General features: G+C 44.1%; 1 protein-coding gene across 2 annotated transcripts in view; it reads right to left on the bottom strand.

The window, feature by feature from the left end:
- The window catches only part of zdhhc17 (zinc finger DHHC-type palmitoyltransferase 17), a 144,733-nt gene that overhangs the window by 36,108 nt on the left and 85,367 nt on the right, over positions 1–23,258 (bottom strand). For both annotated transcript variants that reach the window (XM_060839575.1, XM_060839576.1), the window contains exons 5-6: positions 9,702–9,846; positions 2,372–2,436 (exon numbers count right to left, since the gene is read on the bottom strand). In XM_060839575.1, the coding sequence (XP_060695558.1) occupies positions 2,372–2,436; positions 9,702–9,846 (210 nt within the window). The remainder of the gene's footprint in view (positions 1–2,371; positions 2,437–9,701; positions 9,847–23,258) is intronic.

Raw genomic sequence — 23,258 nt, 5'->3', positions numbered from 1 at the left:
TGCACTGCCTTCACTGCCATCCCTCTCAAAGTGATCTTTAAAAAAAAACTAGGTCTAAACAATAGAACAAGCAAATGCAGCACTTACTTGCTTACCACAACGGGTCTTATTATTAGGTTAGAGGAGGAGGGCGGGTGGGAGGCACTACCCCGTAGTGCTTCGGGTTCCTCTCCTGCACGCCTTTACAGGAAAAAACAACTTACCCAGGTAAGCTTGCGCTACACCAGCTTCCGGGTCCGCTCGCGCTTTTTTAAAAAAAAAACTTTCAAATTTAAACCATTAAACAAACGTCACTGAGCCTTCAAGCAGCCACTGCCAAACAGCTCTTACCTGCTCCGTTGAGAGAGTGAGCAAAGAGGCTTTCAAAGAACTCAATAAGGTTTGTGAGGCACGACCTACCCTTCACAAAACTGTGTTAACTATCCCTAATCAACTTGTTCCTTACTAGATGATTATAAATCCTCTCGCTTATAACCTTTCCCAACACTTTACCCACAACTGAAGTAAGGCTCACTGCTTTATATTTACCAGGGTTGTCTCCACTCCCCTTCTTGAAGGGAACAACATTTGCTCTCCTCCAGTCTCTGGTACAATTCCTACAGAAAATGACAACAAAGATCAAGGCCAAAGGCTCTGCAATGTCCTCCCTGGCTTCCCAGAGAATCCTAGGACAAATCACATCGGGACCAGGGCACATATCTATTTTCACACTTTCCAGAATTGCTAACACCTCCTCCTTGTGAACCTCAATCGCGTCTAGTCTTATAGCCTTTATATCAGTATTCTCCTCGTCAACAATGTCTTTTTCCAGTGTGAATACTGATGAAAAATATTCATTTAATGCTTCCCGGCCTCCTCTGACTCCATGCACAACTTCCCACTACCATACTTAATTTCCCTGAATCTTACTCGTCATTCTTTTATTCTGATATACCAACAAAAAGCTTTAAGGTTTTCCTTGATCCACCTGCCAACGACTTCTCATGTCCCCTCCTGGCACTTCTTAGCTCTCTCTTTACGTCTTTCTTGGCTAAGTTGAAACCCCCAAGCGCCCTAACTGAGCCTTCACGTCTCATCCTAACATAAGCCTCCTTCTTCCTCTTGACAAGATTAAACCATGGCTCCCTTGCTCAACCACTTCATCTCTGCCTGACAGGTAAATACTGATCAAGGACCCACAACAGTTGTTCCTTTAATAAGCTCCACATTTCAATTGTACCCATCCCTGCAGTTTTCTTCCCCATCCTATCCATCCTAAATCTTGCCTAATAGCATCATAATTGCCTTTCCCCCAGCAATAACTCTTGCTTTGCATTATATACCTACCCCTTTCCATCACTAAAGTAAACATAACTGAACTGTGGTCACTATCACCAAAGTGCTCACCTATCTCCAATCACCTGGCTGGCTTCATTACCCAGAGGCAAATCCAATGTGGACTCGCCCCTTGTTGACTTGCCAACATACTGTGTCAGGAAACCCTCCTGCACATATTGGGTCAAAACTGGCACAGCAAATCAATACAGTAGAGAATTTACATATTTTTTTTTAAAAACAATGTAATGTTACCATTCTAAGGGAATGAAGGCAAACACAGAGAAATGAAAATTTCATATCATGTATAATCATGTTAAAAAAAAAGCTACTCCAGTAAATGAAACCAAAAATATAACAATAGTCAAAATGAAATTGAATAACACTGGTTTAACACATAGTATTTGAAGCACTCAAGGCAGAATTGGGTTTAAGCTATTGTCAACTAATCTCAGCCAGGGTGTGCCTTTTTTGAGAGGTTATGGCCAGCACTAGGAAACTCTAGGCCATAAATGGAATAAAAATGGACAGTTACCATTTTTCAAATCTAACACGGCCATCCATGCAAGAAATATGCAAATCTAGACATTTGGCAAGGTCAAGGGCGAGTTTGGTTTCACCTGTCACGCATGAATAGCTCAGTAGAACTTGCAATCTGGATTCACAGAGAAACTACAACACATGGACACAGCACCAGAGTATAGCTACCCAGTGCCTAATTTATACAAGATACAGATCCAATGCCCTTTGAAAGGTAGCAGCTGAACACAACAGGAGGCAAAGGAGATTTTCCCAAAACAAGAGATCAATTAGCCAGTTTCTGTGCCAGCTCTTTAATGGAACTTTCGGATTAGAGATTCTCTCCTTCCCACTTTCCTCACCTTTTTTTTTGTCCTTTACAAGTGCACATCTTATTCCATTTTGGAAGTTATTATTGAATCTGTTTCCAACATACTTTCAGACAGTGCACTTCAGATTATAACAACATTTAAATGCAATACCTCAATCACCACTTAGCTCGTAAAAGGTAGGAAATGTAAATTGAAACCACACTAACCTGTGTGTTCTATAAGCTGCCCACATCAATGGTGTCATTCCATTCTGGTCCATCATATCTACATCCTGAAACAAGCGATCAAAATAAATATTTGAAAAGGATAAATCCAAGTACATTTATTAAGCTTCTTTTGTTGCTTGTTAACGTCACAGTCAATTTCAGCAACTACAATTTGATATTAAACACAAATCTGACTTCCCCTAAATAGGGAATAATAGTAAGGGAATCTCCAGAAAACTTTAAACCAAGTTTTGTTAGAAGCCTAACTTCTCGGTATCACAGGTAGTTACAGCACAGGATGCCATTCAGTCCATTGTATCGGTGCTGGCTCTTTGACAGAGAAATTTATGTCCTACCACTTCCCTGATTCCTTTCTGTAACCATATACAATCTCCCATTTCAGATAATAATCTAATTCCCTTTTGAAAGTTTCAATGAACCTTGCCTCAATCAAGCTGAGGCAGCAAATTGCAGATCCTATCCATTTGATCCATAAAAATGTTCCTGCAAGGAGGTCAACACAGGATGTCAGGCTAACAGACCGACAAGAAGCCAAGAAAATGAATGACAGGAGTCAGTTAGATCATTGAACTCATGAAGAGGAAGAAAAAGATTTGGAGGAAAGAGTAAAGTAAGACCAAGAAAGACAAGAGGACAAGCATGCTTTAATTTTCATTAATACACCAAACTCAGTTTGAGTGAATTCTTTTGGTTTTTGTGAAGAGATGTGCTTTTTTAAATGTTCTTGTAGATTGCTAATATGGACAGTCTCCTCAAGCTTTTTGTCAAGTCCTTGAGGCAGCATTATTGAGACAATCTATTTATTTTAACTGAAAAGGTGGTACCCTCTTTCAAGTTGGTGTTAGACTGTCCTGGTAAATACAACATTGATGGCAGAATCTCTATCTCTGCATGGCTGGGATGACATTTGAAAGAGTGTTGCCAAATTGTCAGTCCCAGGAAGAATGCAGAACGACAATGTGTTGATTAGCATAAATGCTGAGGAATTAGGATCCGTAAAAAATTGTGGGAAAATTTGGTTATCCACGATATTCTTCAGGATGGTGGGGAAATTCTACAATGTATTTGTATGGCCTAGATGGGAGAGTCTCCTGTTGACCTAGCAGTTACAAATGGAATAAAGCATGTGTGAAAACTTCTGTTCCTGAACATGACATTTTCTGCTCTGTATTCTGAAGTATTCAGTATTAAGTTTAGTAAATTTAAAATTAAATAAATTGAAGTTCAGCAGGTTTTTTCATTGCTCAGACCATTGAGTATAGGAGTTGGCATGTTATGTTGAGGTTGTACAGGACGTTGGTGAGGCCCCCTCTGAATTACTGCAATCAGTTCTGATCTCCCTGTTGTAGGAAGGATTTCATTGACCTTCAAAGGGTTCAGAAGAGATTTACCAGGATGCTGTCAGGATTGGAAGGTTTGAGTTATAACGAGAGGATGGATAGGCTGGGATACTATTCACCCGAACGTAGGAGGTTGAGATGTGACCTCAGAGGTTTATAAAATAACGAAAGGTATAATGTGAATGACAGCTGCCTTTACCTCAGGTGGGAGATTTCAAGATGAGGGTCTTTTAAGATGAAAAGAGAAAGATTTAAAAAAGACATGAAGGGCAATTTTTTTTTTTAAGAAACGAGGGGTTCGTGTGTGGAATGAACTTTCAAAGAAGTGTTCAATGTGGGTACAGTTACAAGGTTTTAAATGCTTACAATGTTTAATTAAGTACACAAACAAGAAATGTTTGGCAGAATATGGGCCAATCACAGGTCGGTGGATCTAGTTTAATTTGGATTTATGGTTGGCATGGACTGTTTAGACCAAAGTGCCTCTCTCCGTGCTGTATGACTCTGTGACTCAAAACTGCAATAGTTTCTGTTGCCAGTTACAGACATAATATAGCCTTCTTATTCTCAGTCCTTTCAAAGGGTGCACTTTCATATCCCATTTAAGTAAATCCAGGATGCATTGCTAAGCCTCTCCCAACCAATCCAGCCACCCTCCATGATTGATGCACATTTCAACCTATTTCCCTTTGTCCCTGCACCCTTTTTAGAATTGTATCCTCGATTCTGTTTGTCACTGTTTTTCTTCGAGCTCTTCACATTTCTAATTCTCCATTGTTCAAATTTATTTCTCTAGAAATGAACTACATTGTTTTGATTCTTATTTTGGTATCTTAGCCAGATTTTAGTTAGTTGCATTATACTCCACCAGATCCCTCTGATCTAAATTTAGATCCTAATCCAGTGGTCTGTGGCCTCCAGTTCCTTCCAAGCCATATTAAAATTAATTTGCGAATAACAAAGCCATTGGTACATACTATGTATTCCTTAGAAAACACAATTTTTGTAGTGCCTTTCCTTATCACACCAGGCACCTTGAAGCGATTTGCAGTAAATGAAGTACTTTAAATACAGTTTGTGTTGTCAAGTTGGAAATGTAGGAGCCTAATTGCCCATCGTAGGCTCCCAAAACAGCAATGTGCGGGCGGTCTGTTCTTGCGATGTTGATAAATAATGTCCAAAATTGGGTAATGTAAGCTCACCCAATGGTGAAAAAAAAGCCCAGTAAAACACAAAATTATTACTAACCTGAGTAGCATATATTTAGCAGCTGAGTATAATGTGGGAAAATGAGAGGTTGGCCACTTTAATAGAAACAGCGCAGACAATAACTCCCACATTCTATGAAATACTACCATCAAAGAATAGGGTCAGAAAATGACCAAAATTAGTGGAATCATAATCAGAAAGATATGAGTAACAACTCCTAAGCAGTGGATATAAATGCTGCTTCCCAGTAATCTCATGTATGACTGTCACGATAATTTCAGGGCTATCTTCAATTGTTCATATTTAGCTTTTTAAATGACCTGTTTATGCGAAGAAAATGGTCAGAAAAGCTTTTTTTCTACAATTGCACAAATTTGCTTTCTGCAAGACTGATGTTGCAAATCTATCCAGACAGGATTCCAAAATGTCACCAATTCAAATCAGACTTTCTAAAACCTTGCTGGAATAATCTGATTCAGACTGTTGAATGAATTACACAGTTGTTCAAGGAAGCAACGAGTTTACCACCTACTCCAGATGTGGGTAATAACATTTCTGAACAGGTTGATTAGGAAAATATCTTGAACAGTCAGAACATCAACATGGAATCAGCCTGAGTGCCATTATCAACTGCATAATCTTTAGCCGTTCACACAATATTACTGCCACATTATCTCAGTCATTACCCATAGCCAATAAGTGCAACAATTACAGCTTATGTGCAGCAATTGAGAATATGGTTAGGGCTACAGTGCGGCAAGATACACTGTACCATATCCACAGATTTTAGTGAGCTGATTTGACAAAGTCCCAGAGACATGTTCTCATGAGGGGAAGGGAACTGGGAAAACAAAAATACTCTCAGATAATGCAACATACACTACTGTGAGTCTGTGAATGGTTTGCTAAGTGTGACAACCTAAGTCAACTGGCAACCTCAGCTGAAAACAGAATTTAATTTTCTTTGCAACTTAAACCCTGCTTAGTCTTCTGACAAATACCACATACTTCATCCTTTTCCAACAGAGTTTGATTTCCGCTATTCACAAGGGAACTTCTTCCATCTACTTTCTGCCTTGAACTGAAGCAAGGTAGTAAAGAAGGCTCATAGCATGCTGGCCTTCATAACAAGAGGGATTGAGTATAGAAGCAAAGAGGTGCTTCTGCAGCTGTACAGGGCCCTGGTGAGACCACACCTGGAGTACTGTGTACATTTCTGGTCTCCAAATTTGAGGAAAGACATTCTGGCTATTGAGGGAGTGCAGCGTAGGTTCACGAGGTCAATTCCTGGAATGGAGGGATTACCTTACACTGAAAGACTGAAGCGACTGGGCTTGTATACCCTCGAGTTTAGAAGACTGAGAGGGGATCTGATTGAGACATATAAGATTATGAAAGGATTGGATACTCTGGAGGCAGGAAACATGTTTCCGCTGATGGGTGAGTGCCGAACCAGAGGACACAGCTTAAAAATACGGGGTAGACCATTTAGGACAGAGATGAGGAAAAACGTCTTCACCCAGAGAGTGGTGGCTGTGTGGAATGCTCTGCCCCAGAGGGCAGTGGAGGCCCAGTCTCTGGATTCATTTAAGAAAGAATTGGATAGAGCTCTCAAAGATAGTGGAATCAAGGGTTATGGAGATAAGGCAGGAAGCGGATACTGATTAGGAATGATCAGCCATGATCATATTGAATGGCGGTGCAGGCTCGAAGGGCTGAATGGCCTACTCCTGCACCTATTGTCTATTTTAGACGGAGTTCTGCCACACAACGGGATTTATACTGCTTGGCATTCATCTGCCCAAGCTTTCTTCACTGTTCCTTATTTCATCTTTAAATGATGGCTGAGCAGGAATGTTTATATTTGACCATCTCACAGAACAAAATTACCCATTAATTTCTCACCCCTCATTAAATGGGACTGAGGCAGTGCAGCAATTCTGAATGCCCTGCTATAGGAAGGATGTTGTTCAACTGGTATGAGTGAAAATAAATTTACGAGTATCTTACGGAGACTGGAAAGTTGGTGTTATAAGAAGAGGGCTAATAATCTGGGACTTTTTCTTTACCCTGGAGTCTGAGGCTAAAAGTGACCTTATAGATGTTTATAAAATCATGAGGGAAATAAATAAGGTGAATAGCCAAGGTCTTTTCCCAGAGTAGGGGAGTCCAAATCTAGACAGCAGAAGCTTCAGTTAAGAGGGGAAAGATTTAAAAAAGTCTTGAGCGGCAACTTTTTCACACAAAAGGTGACGCATGGATTGAGCTGCCAGTAAAAGTGGACAATGGGGGTGCAATTACAATATTTAAAGGGCATTTGGACAGGTACAAGCATATGGACGTACATGAACTAGAGTAGGATAGATGGGCTTCAGATTGGTATGACAGGTCAGCGCAATATCGAGGGCCGAAGGGCCTGTACTGCACTGTAATGTTCTATGAATAGGAATGGTTATAGAACATAGAAAAATACAGCGCAGTACAGGCCCTTCGGCCCTCAATGTTGCGCCGACCGAATCCTACCTAACCTACACTAGCCCAATAACTTCCAAATGCCTATCCAATGCCCGCTTAAATGACCATAAAGAGGGAGAGTTCACCACTGCTACTGGCAGGGCATTCCATGAACTCACAACCCGCTGTGTAAAGAATCTACCCCTAACATCTGTCCTATACCTACCACCCCTCAATTTAAAGCTGTGTCCCCTTGTAACAGCTGACTCCATTAGCGGTAAAAGGTTCTCAGTGTCTACCCTATCTAAACCCCTAATCATCTTGTACACCTCTAGAAGTTAGAGGAATATGTGCCAAAAGTATGAAAACGAGACGAGTTCAGTTTAGGAGACCTGGACGGCATGGATGAATTGGGCCGAAGAGTCTGTTTCCATGCTGCATGCCTTTATGGCACGAAAATAAAGTTTTTGAACAAGACAGAAAAATACAAGAGTAGAATTCTGAATGAACTATGAGAACTGAGTATTTTGGTGGTTCTTAAAAGATGCTATGGCAGTACTTGCACAAGAGTTAGTGACATTTTCTCATTCTTCTGTCCCACTAATAAATCAGATGAATGGATTCTTATCTCGTTGCTGTTTGAGAGAGATTACTGGGGACGAAATGCTTGCCATGCTTATTTATGAATCATGATTTGGATGTGAACACAGGAGGTACAGTTACTAACTTTGCAGATGGCACCAAAATTGGAGGTGTAGTGAACAATGAAGGTGATTACCTCAGAGTATAATGGGATCTTGATCGGAATGGCCAATGGGCTGAGTAGTAGCAGATGCAGTTTAATTTAGATAAAGTGAGGTGCTGCATTTTGGAAAGGCAAATCAGAGCAGGACTTATACACTTCATGGTAGGTTCTAGGGAGTGTTGCTGAACAGAGACACCTTGGAGTGCAGGTTCATAGCTCCTTGAAAGTGGAGTCGCAGATAGATAGTAGACTGAAGAAGGCATTTGTTATGCTTTCCTTTATTGGTCAGTGCACTGAGTATAGAAGCTGGGAGCTAAAAATGTGTTGCTGGAAAAGCGCAGCAGGTCAGGCAGCATCCAAGGAGCAGGAGAATCAACGTTTCGGGCATGAGCCCTTCTTCAGGAAAGGCTTGAAGGGCTCATGCCCGAAACGTCGATCCTCCTGCTCCTCGGATGCTGCCTGACCTGCTGCACTTTTCCAGCAACACATTTTAAGCTCTGATCTCCAGCATCTGCAGTCCTCACTTTCTATAGAAGCTGTGAGGCCATGTTGCGACTGTACAGGACATTGGTTAGGCCACTTTTGGAATATTGCATGCAATTCTGGTCTCCCTCCTATCGAAAGAATGTTGTGAAAAGATTTACAAGGATGTTGTCAGGTTTGGAGGATTTGAGTTATAGGGAGAGGCTGAATAGGCTGGAGCTGTTTTCCCTGGAATGTGGCAACTGAGGGTGACCTTACGGAGGTTAATAAAATCATGAGGAACACGGATTAGGTAAATAGACAAAGATGTTTTCTCTGGGGTGGGGAAGTCCAGAACTAGATTTAGGGTGAAAAGGGAAAAACTTAAAAGTGACCTCCAGGGCAACGTTTTCACGCAGAGGGTGGTATGTAAATGGAATGAGCTGCCAGAGGAAGTGGTGGAGGCTGGTACAATTATAACATGGGTAGATGAATAGGAAGGGGTTACAGATTTAGGGCCAGGTGCTGGCAAATGGGACTAGGTTAGGACATCTAGTCAGTATGGACAAGTTGGACCAAAGGGTCTGTTTCTGTGCTGTACATCTCTATGACTCTATAACAGTGTCAATCCTTCAAAGGTAATTAATGGCTGTGAGGCATGTTGGCACTATTGCCTACATGTCAAAATGAAAGATCTTTGTTTTTTTCCCCTTCACTCATTCGCTCACGTGATCGCTAAATTCCCTCGCACACCCACAATTATTGTGTTTTTGGAGGTCGGGGAATGGGGTTGTACGCACTGAGTTCTAGAATTCCATTTAGTCACTTTGAAGGAGAGCCATATACTTAAAACTCACGATTACATGAGACACTTAGAGGGGACTTTGGGAGAAACAGTGCTCTCTTTCTGACTTGCAGAAACCACAAGTTTAGAACATGCTGTTAAAAGAAACTTGGGAAATTGAAAGGCATTTTTTAAAAAATAGCACACTATACACTATTGGGTGGATGGGGTGACAATCAAGTGAGCTGTGTCAGTCCCTACAATGATCATTGTTGTGTTGTTCAGGTGTATAAACAAAAGCAGATGGAAACTTACCTGCCCCTTTGCAATCAGGTATGCAACAATAGAGGTATGACCAAACTGAGCAGCAAGGTGGATACAGCTACAGCCTTCTCCATCAATCAGTGACGGTTCCGCACCATACTTCATCAGATGCACAACCATGGACAAGTGACCCTGCCTGGAAAAAAGGACCCAAAAAGCATTTTACATAAATTAAGATGACAAATGTTGCATTATAATTCACACAGGCATTGTTGAAGGTTTGTCAAAACTAAGGGAAAATTTACTTCCATATTTCTTAATTTATTCACAGGATGTGGGGGCATTGCTGGCAACATTTATTATCCATCCCTCATGGCTGTGGTGGTGGTGGTGAGCTATGCTTCCTGAACCACAGCAGTTATTGGGAACTCAGTATACCACAGTGCTGTTAGGAAGAGTGTTCCAGGATTTTGAACCAGTGACAGGAAAGGAAAGTGATACAGTTCGAAGTCAGGATGGTTTGTGGTTTGGAGGGAACTTGTAAGTGCTGGAGCTCCCATTGCTGTTCTTGTCCTTCAAGATTGTAGTGCTAGCAGGTTGGAAGGCACTGCTGAAGGTGCCTTTGTGAATTAATACAATACATCTTATGAATGGTACACACTGCCTATGTGCGTCAGAGATGAAGGGAGTGAACGTTGAAGGTGGGGGATGCGGTGCCAATCAGCAGGTTGCTTTATCCTGAATGGTGTCAAGCTTCATAAATACTGTTGGAGCTCTATCCATCCAGCCAAGTGGGAAATATTCCATCACACTCCTGAATTGTGTCTTAAAGATGGTGGACACTGGGGAGACAGGAAGGGAATTACTCGTCGTAGGATTCTCAGCATGACCTGCTCCGAAAATCTTAGCATTCAGAGTGTGGGAGCTGGCTATTCTGCCCATCAAGTCCACACTGTAGTCCCCTCGAAGAATGACCCATCTACCTACTCTATCCCTGCATTTCCCATGGCTAATTCACCTAGCTTGCTCATCCTTGGACACTATGAGCAAGCTAGCATGGCCAATCCAGTTAACCTGCACATGATCAGACTGTGGGAGGAAACCAGAACACCCAGCAGAAACCCACACAGACACAGGGAGAATATGCAAACTCTACACACACAGTTGCCCAAGTCTGCAATCAGAACCGGGACCCTTGCGCCGAGAGGCAGCAGTGCTAAGCACTGAGCCAATGTGCCACCTTTCTGTGAAATTATTTATTCATGGGATAAGGGCATTGTGGGCAAGGCCAGCGCTTGAGTCAATCATATGGCTGCAGGTTCAGAGGACAGATTTCAGACCCTCAAGAGCCTTAGTAAATCAGATGAGTTTTGACAATAATTGTCCACAGTTATATAGTTACCATTATTAATTGTATTCACTATTAATGAATTCAAATGTCACCATCTGCCAAGGCAGACTTCAAATACATGTCGCCAGATCACTAATTTGATGAGCTGGATTTCACAGACAACGACATTACATTTGTCACTGCATTGCATTTTGTCACTTTTGGTTAAGTGCTCAGCAGAAATTTAGATCAATTATTAACTTAATGGAAACATGTTTATCGATACAATTTAAAAAATGAACTCGGAGGATTCCAGGCTTATGTAATTAACAATGGCTCAAACAGTTAACAATATTTTCACAGAAGATTTCAAGGGGGCGGGAGGGGACGTGACAGAAGTTTATGAACAAAAGATTCCAATTGATCAGACTCACTCTGAAGGGCAGCAGTTCAAATTTCACAAATCATAAAATTAGAGATTAGAAATATATCTTTCTACCTGCATCACTCTCCTCTGATGGAAATTGGCGGATTTGAGGCACTTTGGCAAGAGACATCTGTAACAATGCTCAATATTTTTGCAAGCTTGTTCGGGGAAGATGACTCATTACATCTCACTGCAGTGAGGAGGTTGGGGGCTCAGAAAGTCATGATGGAGGGAAAGGAAGACCATGAGGTGTTGGAACAGAAGTATGTCTCGTGACCCTTTGAGAGTGTTCCAGATTCAATTACATCATGGCTGATTTGATAAATTTAAGCTCCACTTTTCTGCTTTTTCTCCATAACCATCAAACCCTTACTGATTAAAACTCTGTCTCAGCTCTTAAAATACTTCTTGATTGAGCCTCAACAGCCCTATATGGTAAATAAAATCCACAGTTCACTACTGTTATGAAGATGTGGGTGTACTGTACCTTGAAGAGAGTTTAAAAACTAGCAAAAACTACCTGACAGCATCAAGTGTTCTGAAAAAAAAAGTAACATTTGGTTGAATAATTCTATGAGCTGGTTGCCCGGAGACAAAAAACAAATTTGAGTTCAGACATTCAGTTTAAATTGTACCCCAAAATACCCAACTCCAATCAAGTTTGAATTGAATATATTGACAATCTTAAAAGCCAATGACACAATCCGATGCTTTGAGGGTACAAGACCAGGAAAATTGAACAGTTGGGAGGAGAACTGCCAAGCCAACAGCATTTAAACAGCCTGTCCGAAAAATTGCTCTCTTAAAGGTACCTTTATTGATCAGTAACCTGTGAAGCAGAATCCCAAAGAAGAAGACTGAATACAGAGAAAACTGAGAGCTGCCTGGTTTTGAGTTAAGAAGTTTTGTTTTGTAAATCTTAATCAGTGGCATGGGGGGGGGGCAGTGGTTATCAGACTAGTTTTGTAGAAGGGGAAGGTAAACGATAGGTTAGAGGAAGGAGCTGTAAATAGTTGTTAGTTAATCATTCTCTGTCATATTTTAAGAAATAAAGTTGTTAATTTTTACTTTAAATAGTTCTTGACCTCTCGAATTTTCACAATTACTGCACGGGATAAATCTTTTCTGTATTGTGGGTTTTAATTTAGCAGAGGGGTTTCCCCAGTGTTGTAACACTACCTTCTGAGAGAAGAAATCCCTCATCTCTTTCTTAAATAGGTGACCCCTGACTGAGACTACAGCCTCTGGTCCTATACATCCCCACAAGGGAAACAACCTCACTGCATCAATTCTATCAGTCCATTAATATTCATAAAAGGACTATAAGGAATAGAATATAGTGTGGGAAAGTGGGAAATTGCCCATTTTGACAAAAGAATAAAAAGAAGCATATTATCTAAATTAAGAGAGCTTGCAGAGTTCTGGGATGCAGAGGGATCTGGGTGTCCTAGTGCATGAACCTTTGAAGGTTAGTCTCCAGGTACAGCACATAATCAGGAATCCAGAAGATTAAGATGCATGGGATGCAGGAGGACTTGGCCATATGGATGTGGAATTGGCTTTCCCATAGAAAGCAGAGGGTAGTAGTGGAATTGTGTTTTTCTGGCTACAGATGAGTGACCAGTGGTTCTGCAGGGATCTGCACTGGGACCTCTGCTGTTCGTGATATAAATAAATTACTTGGATTAAAATGTAGATGGATGGGTTACTAAGTTTGCAGACGCTACAAAGATTGGCAGAGTTGAAGATGGTATTGAAGGTTGTCAAAGGATACAGCAGGACATAGCTCAGTTGCAGATATTGGCAGAGAAATGGCAGATGGCGTTTAATCCAAGTGAGTGTGAGGTACTGCACTTTGGGAGATCAAATGTTGTTATGGAAAAGTATACATTTAATGGCAGGACCCTGATCAGTATTGACGTACAGTAGGACCTTGGGGTACAAGTCCATAGCTTCCTGCAAGTGGTAGATAGGATGGTAAAGGTGACTTGAAAGGGCAAGTGGCTACCCCTTGTTCCTATGTTCAGTAAGGCTGCCTCTTATTTTTCTAAACTTCAATGACATACTCAACCTCTTCTCAAGAATATGCCTCCATTCTCAGGATCAACCATGCGAAACTTCTTCGGACTGCCTCCAATTCCAGTAATTCTTTCCTTGGGGAAGGGCACTAAAACTGTGACACAATACTGTTTCAGTGTATTTGAGATATGGTTTAACTAGTAAGCTTTAGCAAGGCTTCCTGATTTTTATACTCCATTGCCTTTGTAATAAAGGCTAACAGTCTTGAACTTGGATGTCACATCTTGCGATTCATGGATGAGGATCTCCAAATTCCTGTGCTGCCTCCAATTTAATGCAGTCTTTCCCCATTTACAAAACATTCTGCTCTCTACTCTTCTGCCAAAGTGCATCATCTCCCATTTTCCAAAAGTTATATTTCCTCTGGCAACACTGATTCAACCTGTCTATATACCTCTTACTATGGCTCTCGATAATTTTTCATGATTTTGGAACTGTGAATTCTAGCTAAAAATCCCTTGTGGACTGTGGGTAACAGCTTGTGTTAGAGGAATATTGACTAAGTAAGCTTTGTTTATTTGTGAGGAAGTCAATTGCAGGTTGGTTTCTGACCAAGGTTCTGCAGACACTTTGTCTCCTGGAAAGAGCGTTGTGTTAATAGTAGAAGTTGCTATTAACAAAGTTAGTACTTGGGAATTGATTCCAGCAAATCTGGGGAAAAAACCTTACGTCAAGTATATTGCACTTTTGAATGGCAACTGGGACCTTGTGGAGGAGATGGTCAAGTTGTCAGGGAGGGAGTCAGTTTGAATTGGGATTTGGACTGTTTTTCAGTGAGAAGACATCTGGCTGTTGATGTGACAGCATTCAGCTTAAGTTCTCTGCCTAACCTCCTTTTATGGCTCTTGGAAGTTCAAAGAATAGAAGACCAAGTTTTATGTATCACTGCCATTATCTGAAACTGCCATTATGATCAACATCTTCAGAAAACCACCCAAGAATCTACATCTATACCTGTGGAACAATGCATCATGAGAAACACTGGAGTGACCCGGCCAGTTTTGTGATTTTCTTTTGTTTATCCTTCATGTTTTTTTTGTCTGTTTTTGTGTGAATGGGGCTGAAAGCAAAGGTTTGTGTGTTTATACATCACATTGTTGTTGAATTGTTTTGCTGTGGAAAAGTTACTGTATCTTTGCAGCATCCTTGAAAACAGGGGAGGTCCCAGAGGACTGGATAATTGCTAATGTTGTCCCCTTGTTTAAGAAGGGTAGCAGGGAAATCCAAGTAATTACAGATCTGAGCCTGACGTCGGTGGTAGGGAAGCTAATGGAGAAGTTATGAAGGGATAGGATATATAACCATTTGGAAGAAAATGGGCTTATCAATAAAACGCAGCACGGTTTTGTGCAGGGAAGGTCATGTCTTATAAACCTAATAGAATGCTTTGAAGAGATGACAAAGTTGATTGATGAGGGAAGGGATTTAGATGTCATATACATTGACTTGAGTAAGACGTTTGATAAGGTTCCCCATGGTAGGCAGATGATGAAGGTGAAGTCGCATGGGGTCCAGGGTGTTCTAGCTAGATGGGTAGAGAACTGGTTGAGCAGCAGAAGACAGAGAGTAATAGTGGAAGGGAGCTTCTCAAAATGGAGACCAGTGACTAGTGGTGTCCTACAGGGATCTGTGCTGGGACCACTGTTGTCTGCAATATATAAATGATGTGGAGGAAGATATAGGTCCATAAGACCATAAGACATAGGAGTGGAAGTAAGGCCATTCGGTCCATCGAGTCCACTCCGCCATTCAATCATGGCTGATGGGCATTTCAACTCCACTTACCAGCATTCTCCCTGTAGCCCTTAATTCCTTGTGACATCACGCCTCATTAGCAAGTTTGCAGAAGACACTAAAGATTGGTGGAATAGCAGATAGTGAAGGGGACTGTCCGAGAATGCAGCAGAATATAGATCGATTGGAGAGCACACTGTACAGTAAAAGGAAAAGTCCTGGAAAAAATTGATGTACAGAGAGATCTGGGTGTTCAGGTCCATTGCTCCTGAAGGTGGCAATGCAGGTCAGTCGAGTGGTCAAGAAGGCATATGGCATGCTTTCCTTCATCGGACGGGGTACTGAGTACAACAGTTGGCAGGTCATGTTACAGTTGTAGAAGACTTTGGTTTGGCCACATTTGGGATACTGCGTACAGTTCTGTTGCCACATTACCAAATGGACGCGGATGCTTTGGAGAGGGTGCACAGAGGGTTCAACAGGATGTTGCCTGGTATGGAGGGTGCTAGCTCAGAGGAGAGGTTGAGTAGATTAGGATTATTTTCATTGGAAAGGAGGAAGTTGAGGGGGACCTGATTGAGACCGACAAAATCATGAGAGGCATGGATACCAAGAAACTTTTTCCCGGAGTGGAGGACTCAATTACTAGGGGTCATGATTCAAAGTGAGAGGGGAAAAGCTTAGTAGAGATATTGAATAGAGTGGCGAGGAGAGACAGCGGTGAGGAAAGAGGACAGAGAGAAGCAAGGGCTGCCGGGAAGTTTTTAAGTGGGTGCAATCTAAACCCAAGACCTTACACCGTAGGGCCTCCTTCCCACTCACCTTCTCTAACCTTACTAAGCGTCTGTAAACACGGTAAGTTTTCAGGTTTTCTCTTTTGCTTCTCTTCTCTTCCTTGGTTAATCCTGCGTGGGCTTTCAGATTAGCAAGTATGACTGATAGGGCAGTTGCATGTTCCTCCTGCAGAAAATGGCAGGTGAGAGACATGACACGTCTCTGCCGACCACATCTGTGGGAAGTGCACCCAACTCCAGCTCCTCGAAAACAGAGTTAGGGAACTGGAGTTGGAGCTGGATGAACTGCGGATCATCCGGGGGGGCTGAGTGCGAAATTGAGAGGATGTACAGGGAGGTGGTCACTCCTCAGACACAGGATAAGGACAACTGAGTTACAGTCAGAGGGAGGAAAGGGAACCAACAGATAGAGCAGGGATCATCTGGAGCTGTTCCCCTCAGCAATAAGTACACTTTTTTGGATACTGCTGGTGGGGACAGCCTAGCAGGGGAAAGCCATAGTTGTCAGGTCTCTGCCACGGAGCCTGACACTGTGGCTCAGAAGGGAAGTGGGGGGGGGGGGGGGCGCGGTGGAGAATAGAAAAGCACTAGGGGTAGGGGACACAATCATTAGACGGATTGACAGGAGATTTTGTGGTTAGGAACAGGACTACCGAAAGGTATGTTGCCTCCCCAGTGCCAAGGTCCGGGATGTCGCCGATCGGATTTACAGGATTCTGAAGGGGGTGGGTGAGCAGCCAGAAATCGTGGTACATATTGGCACCAATGGCATAGCTAGGAAAGGGATTGAGGATCTGAAGAGTGACTACGGAGAGTTAGGTTGGAAACTGGTTGCACCTGAACTGGAGGGGCACAAATGTCCTGGGTGAGAGATTTGTTCAGGTGGTTTGGTAGGATTTAAACTAGTTTGGCAGATTGGGTGGGAACGAGAGCTACATATCTGAGAGGGGGGGGGGGGGTAGTTGTAGATGGGGCAGTGACAGGATGGAATGAATCTATCGGGAACGTTTTTCACATGGTGAAACAAAGGATTGGTTAAAGTGTGTATGCTTTAACGCAAGGAGTGTCCGAAATAAGAGTGATGAACTTAGAGCATGAATCAGTACTTGGGACTATGATGTCATGGCCATATCAGAGACGAGGGTTTCACAGGGGCAGGAATGATTGCTAGATGTTCCAGGATTTAGAACAGTTAAAAAGAACAGGGAAGGTAGAAAAAAGAGGAGGGCTAATCAGAGAGTGCATCACAGCTACAGAAATAAAGGTTGTTGGGAAAGGTTTGTCTACTGAGTCAGTATGGGTGGGAGTTAGGAACAGCAAGGGAGCAGTCACCACGTTGGGGGTTTTCTACAGACCACCTAATAGCAGTCGGAAGATTGAAGAACTCATAGGCGGGCAGATTCTGGAAAATGCAGATGTAGCAGGGTTGTTGTTATGGGTTGATTTCAACTTTCCCAATATTGACTGGAACCTCCTAAGTACAGATGGTTTGGATGGAGCCGTTTTTGTCAGGTGTGTTCAGGAGCGTTTCCTTACTCAGTATGGAGACAGGCCGACGAGGGGAGAGGCCATTTTGGATTTGGTGCTCGGCAACGAACCAGAAGGTGTCAGATCTCGCGGTGGGAGAACACTTTGGTGACAGTCACCACAACTGCCTCACATTTACCATAGTCTTGGAGAGGGAAAGGTGCAGTTTTCAAGGGAAGATATTTAATTGGGGAGAAGGAAATTATGATGTTATCAGATAGGAGTTGGGAAAAAAAACTGGGAGCAATTGTTCCACAGGAAGGGCACAGCAGACATGTGGAGACTCTTTAAAGAGCAGTTGTTGAGAGTGATACACAAATTTGTTCCTCTGAGACTGGTAAGAAGAGGTAAGATTAAGAAACTTGGATGACGAGAACAGAGGAGCTTCTCATAAAAACGAGGAAAGCAGCTGAATGAATGTGAAGCAAACAAGGAAAGGGACCATGTTGTGAATGAGAACATTCAGGAGCTGGGATACAGGCTTGAACAGATCGAGATTGATGAAGTTGATGTAATGGAAATTTTAGGAGTTAGTGAGGACTGCAGATGCTGGAGATCAGAGCTGAAAATGTGTTGCTGGAAAAGCAGAGCAGGTCAGGCAGCATCCAAGGAGCAGGAGAATTGACGTTTTGGGCATGAGCCCTTCTTCAGGAATGAGGAAAATGTGCCAAGCAGGCTAAGATAAAAGGTAGGGAGGAGGGACTTGGGGGAGGGGCATTGGAAATGCGATAGGTGGAAGGAGGTTAAGGTGAGGATGATAGGCCGGAGAGGGGGTGGGGGCGGAGAGGTCAGGAAGAGGATTGCAGGTTAGGGAGGCGGTGCTGAGTTCGAGGGTTGGGACTGAGATAAGGTGGGGGGAGGGGATATGAGGAAACTGGAGAAATCTGAGTTCACCCCTTGTGGTTGGAGGGATCCTAGGCAGAAGATGAGGCACTCTTCCTCAGCCGTCGTGTTGCTATGGTCTGGCGATGGAGGAGTCCAAGGACCTGCATGTCTTTGGTGGAGTGGGAGGGGGAGTTAAGGAGTTGAAGTGTTGAGCCAGGGGGCGGTTGGCTTGGCTGGTCTGGGTGTCCCAGAGGTGTTCTTTGAAATGTTCTGCAAGTAGGTGGCCTGTCTCCCCAATATAGAGGAGGCCACATCGGGTGCAGTGAATGCAGTAAATGATGTGTGTGGAGGTACAGGTGAATTTGTGGTGGATATGGAAGGATCCCTTGGGGCCTTGGAGGGAAGTGAGGGGGGAGGTGTGGGCGCAAGTTTTGCATTTCTTGCGGTTGCAGGGGAAGGTGCCGGGAGTGGAGGTTGGGTTGGTGGAGGGTGTGGACCTGACGAGGGAGTCGTGGTGGGAGTGGTCTCTCTGGAACGCTGATAGGGGAGGGGAGGGAAATATATCCCTGGTGGTGGGGTCCGTTTGGAGGTGGCGGAAATGACGAAGGATGATACGATGTATATGGAGGTTGGTGGGGTGGTAAGTGAGGACGAGTGGGGTTCAGTCCTGGTGGCGATTGGAGGGGTGGGGCTCAAGGGCAGAGGAGCGGGAAGTGGAGGAGATGCGGCGGAAAGCATCGTCGATCAAGTCAGGGGGGAAATTGTGATCTTTGAAGGAGGAGGCCATCTGGGTTGTTCAGTATTGGAACTGGTCCTCCTGGGAGCAGATGCGGCAGAGACGAAGGAATTGGGAATATGGGAAGGCGTTTTTACAGGGGGCAGGGTGGGAGGAGGTGTAGTCGAGGTAGCTGTGGGACTTGGTCGGTTTATAGTAAATGTCCGTTTGATTCAGTCGCCCGAGGTAGAAATGGAGAGGTCTCAGTAGGGGAGGGAGGAGTCTGAGACGGTCCAGATAAATTTGAGGTCAGGGTGGAAGGTGTTGATAAAGTGGATGAACTGTTCATAAAGTGGATGAACTGTTCAACCTCCTCGTGGGAGCATGAGGCAGCGCCAATACAGTCATCGATGTAGCGGAGGAAAAGGTGGGGGTGGTGCCAGTGTAGCTGCAGAAGATGGACTGTTCCACATATCCTACGAAGAGGCAGGCATAGCTGGGGCCCATGCAGGTGCCCATGGCTAGTCCTTTGGTTTGGAGGAAGTGGGAGGATTGGAAAGAGAAGTTGTTCAGGGTGAGGACCAGTTCAGTCAGTCGAAGGAGGGTGTCAGTGGAAGGGTACTGGTTGGTACGGCGGGAAAGGAAGAAGCGGAGGGCTTTGAGTCCTTCGTGATGGGGGATGGAGGTGTACAGGGACTGGATGTCCATGGTGAAGATAAGGCGTTGGGGACCGGGGAAGCGAAATTCATGGAGGAGGTGGAGGGCGTGGGTGGTGTCCCGAAACATAGGTGGGGATTTCTTGGACTAAGGGAGACAGGACCATGTCGAGGTATGCAGAGATGAGTTCGGTTGGGTAGGAGCAGGCTGAGACACTGGGTCGGCCGGGGCAGTCAGGTTTGTGGATTTTGGACAGGAGGTAGAAACGAGTGGTGCGGGGTTGTGGGACTATGAGGTTGGAGGCGGTTGGTGGGAGATCCTCTGAGGTGATGAGGTTATGGATGGTCTGCGAGATGATGGTTGGTGGTGGGAGGTGGGGTCATGGTCAAGGGGGCAGTAGGAGGAGGTGCCCGCAAGCTGGCCTTTAGCCTCAGCAGTGTAAAGGTCGGTGCGCCAAACGACTACCACGCCTCCCTTGTCTGCCGGTTTCATAGTGAGGTTGGGGTTGGAATGGAGGGAGGGCTGCACATTCCGAGGTTGAGAGGATGGAGTGGGTGAGAGGGGTGGAGAGGTTGAGGCGGTTAATGCCGCACCGGCAGTTGGCTATGAAGAGATCGAGGGCAGGTAAGAGGCCAGCACGGGGTGTCCAGGTGGATGGGGTGTGTTGGAGAAGGGAGAAGGGGTTGTCAGAGGGTGGGCTAAAATCCTGATAAGTCCCCAGAACCAGACCAGATTTATCCTAGGCTGCTCCAGGAAGCGAAAGAGGTTGATAAGCCCCTGGTGAAGCTCTTTGCTTCCTCACTCTCCACAGGAGTCGTACCAGAGGATTGGAAGGAGGCGAACGTTGTTCCTCTTTTCAAGAAAAGTAATAAGGAAATCCCTGGCAATTACAGACCAGTCAGTCTTACGTCTGTGGTCAGCAAGGCTTTGGAACGAAGTCTGAGGGACAGGATTTACGGCTATTTCGAAAAGCATAGTGTGATTAAAGGCAGTCAGCATGGTTTTGAGAGGGGCAGGTCATGCCTAACTAATCTTATTGAGTTCTCTGGGAGGTGACAAGACAGGTCAACAAAGGTTGAGCAGTGGATGTGGTGTATATAGACTTCAGCAAGGCATTTGATAAGTGTCCACATGGTAGGCTCATTCATAAAGTCAGAAGGTATGGGATACAGGGAGATTTGGCTATCTGGATTCAGAATTGATTGGCTGATAGAAGGCAGAGAGTGGTTGTAGATGGAGATAATTCTGCCTGGAGGACAGTGTTGAATGGGGTCCCACATCGCTCTGTTCTTGGGCCTCTGCACTTTGTAGTTTTTATAAATGACTTGGATGAGGAGGTTGAGGGGTGAGTTAGTAAATTTGCAGATGACACAAAGGTTGGAGGTGCTGTTGATAATATCAAGAGCTATTGCAGGCTGCAGTGCGGCATAGACGGGATGCAGAGCTGGGCTGAGAAATGGCAGATGGAGTTCAACCTGGATAAATGCGAAGTGATGCATTTTGGCAGGTCGACTTTGAACGCTGAATATAGGATTAAAGACAGAATTCTTGGCAGTGTGGAGGAACAGAGGGATCTGGGTGTGCAAGAACATAGATCCCTCGAAGTTGCTAAGTGGATAGGATTGTTAAGAAAGCATATGGTGTTTTGGCTTTCAATATCAGGAGGATTGAGTTTAAGAGTGATGAGGTTTTGCTACAGCTCTACAAATCCCTGGTGAAAGCACATTTGGAATATTGTGTCCAGTTCTGGTCACTCTACTGTAGGAAAAATATAGAGGCATTGGAGAGGGTGCAAAGAAGGTCTACCAGTATGCTGCCTGCACGGGAGGGCTTGTCTTATGAAGAGACGTTGACTAAGCTTGGACTTTTCTCTCTGGAGAGGAGGAGGAAGAGAGGTGACCTGATCGAGTTATACAATGTAATGACAGGCATAGATAGAGTCAACAGCCAGAGACTTTTCCCCAGGGCAGGATTGACTGGCACGAGGCTTCATAGTTTTAAGACATTAGGAGGAAGATATAGAGGTGACGCCAGAGGAAGGTTCTTTACGCAGAGAGTTGTGAATATATGGAATGTGTTGCCAGCGGTGATGGTGGAAGCAGAGTCATTGGGGACATTTAAGCGACTGCTGAACATTCACATGGACAGCAGTGAATTGAGGGGTGCGTAAACTTTGTTATTATATTTTACATTAGGATTGATCCTCGGCACAACATCATGGGCCGAAGTGCCTATTCTGTGCTGTACTTTTCTATGTTCTATATGCTTGGAAAGTTCTTTGCACAGAAGGTGGTGGGGGCCTGGAATGCATTGCCAGATGAAGTGGTAGAGGCAGGAACGATAGCATCATTTAAGATGTATCAAGACAGAAAGATGAATGGGCAGGTAGCAAAGGGATAGCGCTCTTTAGAAAACAGACAGCGGATTTCGATAGAGGATCTGGATTGGCGCAGAGTCGGAGGGCAGAAGGGCAGTTCCTTCACTGAAATGTTCTTTGTTCTTGTTAACGAATTGTGAAATTCCAGAGAGTGGTGCAGGAAAAGCACAGCAAGTCAGGCAGCATCCAAGAAGCAGGAGAATTGACGTTTTGGGCAAAAACCCTTCATCAGGAGTGAGGCTGAGGGGGTCGTAAGATAAATGGGAGGGGGTGTGGGCTGGGGGAGGTATCTGAGAGTGGGGCAGATTGTTGGAGGTGGGGTTAATGGTGATAGGTCAGAGAGGAGGGTGGAGCAGATAGATGGGAAGGAAGATGTACAGCAGGACAGGTCATGAGGGCAGTGCCAAGTTGGAAGGGTGGAACTGGGATAAGGTGGCAGGGGAGGGGGGGCTGTGAATGACTAAACTGGTGAAATCCACATTGATACCGTGGGGTTGGAGGAGGCCCAGGACCTGCGTGTCCTTGGCCAAGTGGGAGAAGGAGTTGAAGTGTTTGGTAATGGGGCGGTGGGGTGGGGGTGTCCTAGAGATATTCTCTGAAGTACTCTGCAAGTAGGTGTCCTGTCTCTCCAATGTAGAGGAGTTAAGTTGTTAATTGTTTTGTTTAAGATGCAAAACAGTGTCAAGAATTGAATACTCACACAGTCTGAGATTAGTTATTCAAAAATAAGCTTTGCATAGTCAGAAAGGAGACATCACATCCAAAGCTGGAGACATCCAGAGTGAGTGTCCAATTTTGGTCCCCACACCTCAGGAAGGACATACTGACACTGGAGCGCGTCCAGCAGAGATTCACACAGATGATCCCTGGAATGGTAGGTCTAACATATGAGGAACGGCTGAGGATCCTGGGATTGTATTCATTGGAGTTTAGAAGATTATGGGGAGATCTATTAGAAACTTACAAGATAATACATGGCTTGGAAAGGGTGGACGCTAGGAAATTGTTTCCGTTAGGCGAGGAGACTAGGACCCTTGGACATAGCCTTAGAAATACAGGGGGTAAATTCAGAACAGAACTGCGGAGACATTTCTTCAGTCAGGGAGTGGTGGGCCTGTGGAATTCATTGCCGCAGAGTGCAGT

Source organism: Hemiscyllium ocellatum, chromosome 19, assembly GCF_020745735.1.
Source record: "Hemiscyllium ocellatum isolate sHemOce1 chromosome 19, sHemOce1.pat.X.cur, whole genome shotgun sequence".
NCBI classification, from domain to species: Eukaryota; Metazoa; Chordata; class Chondrichthyes; order Orectolobiformes; family Hemiscylliidae; genus Hemiscyllium; species Hemiscyllium ocellatum.
This window is presented reverse-complemented; position numbering and strand designations above follow the sequence as displayed.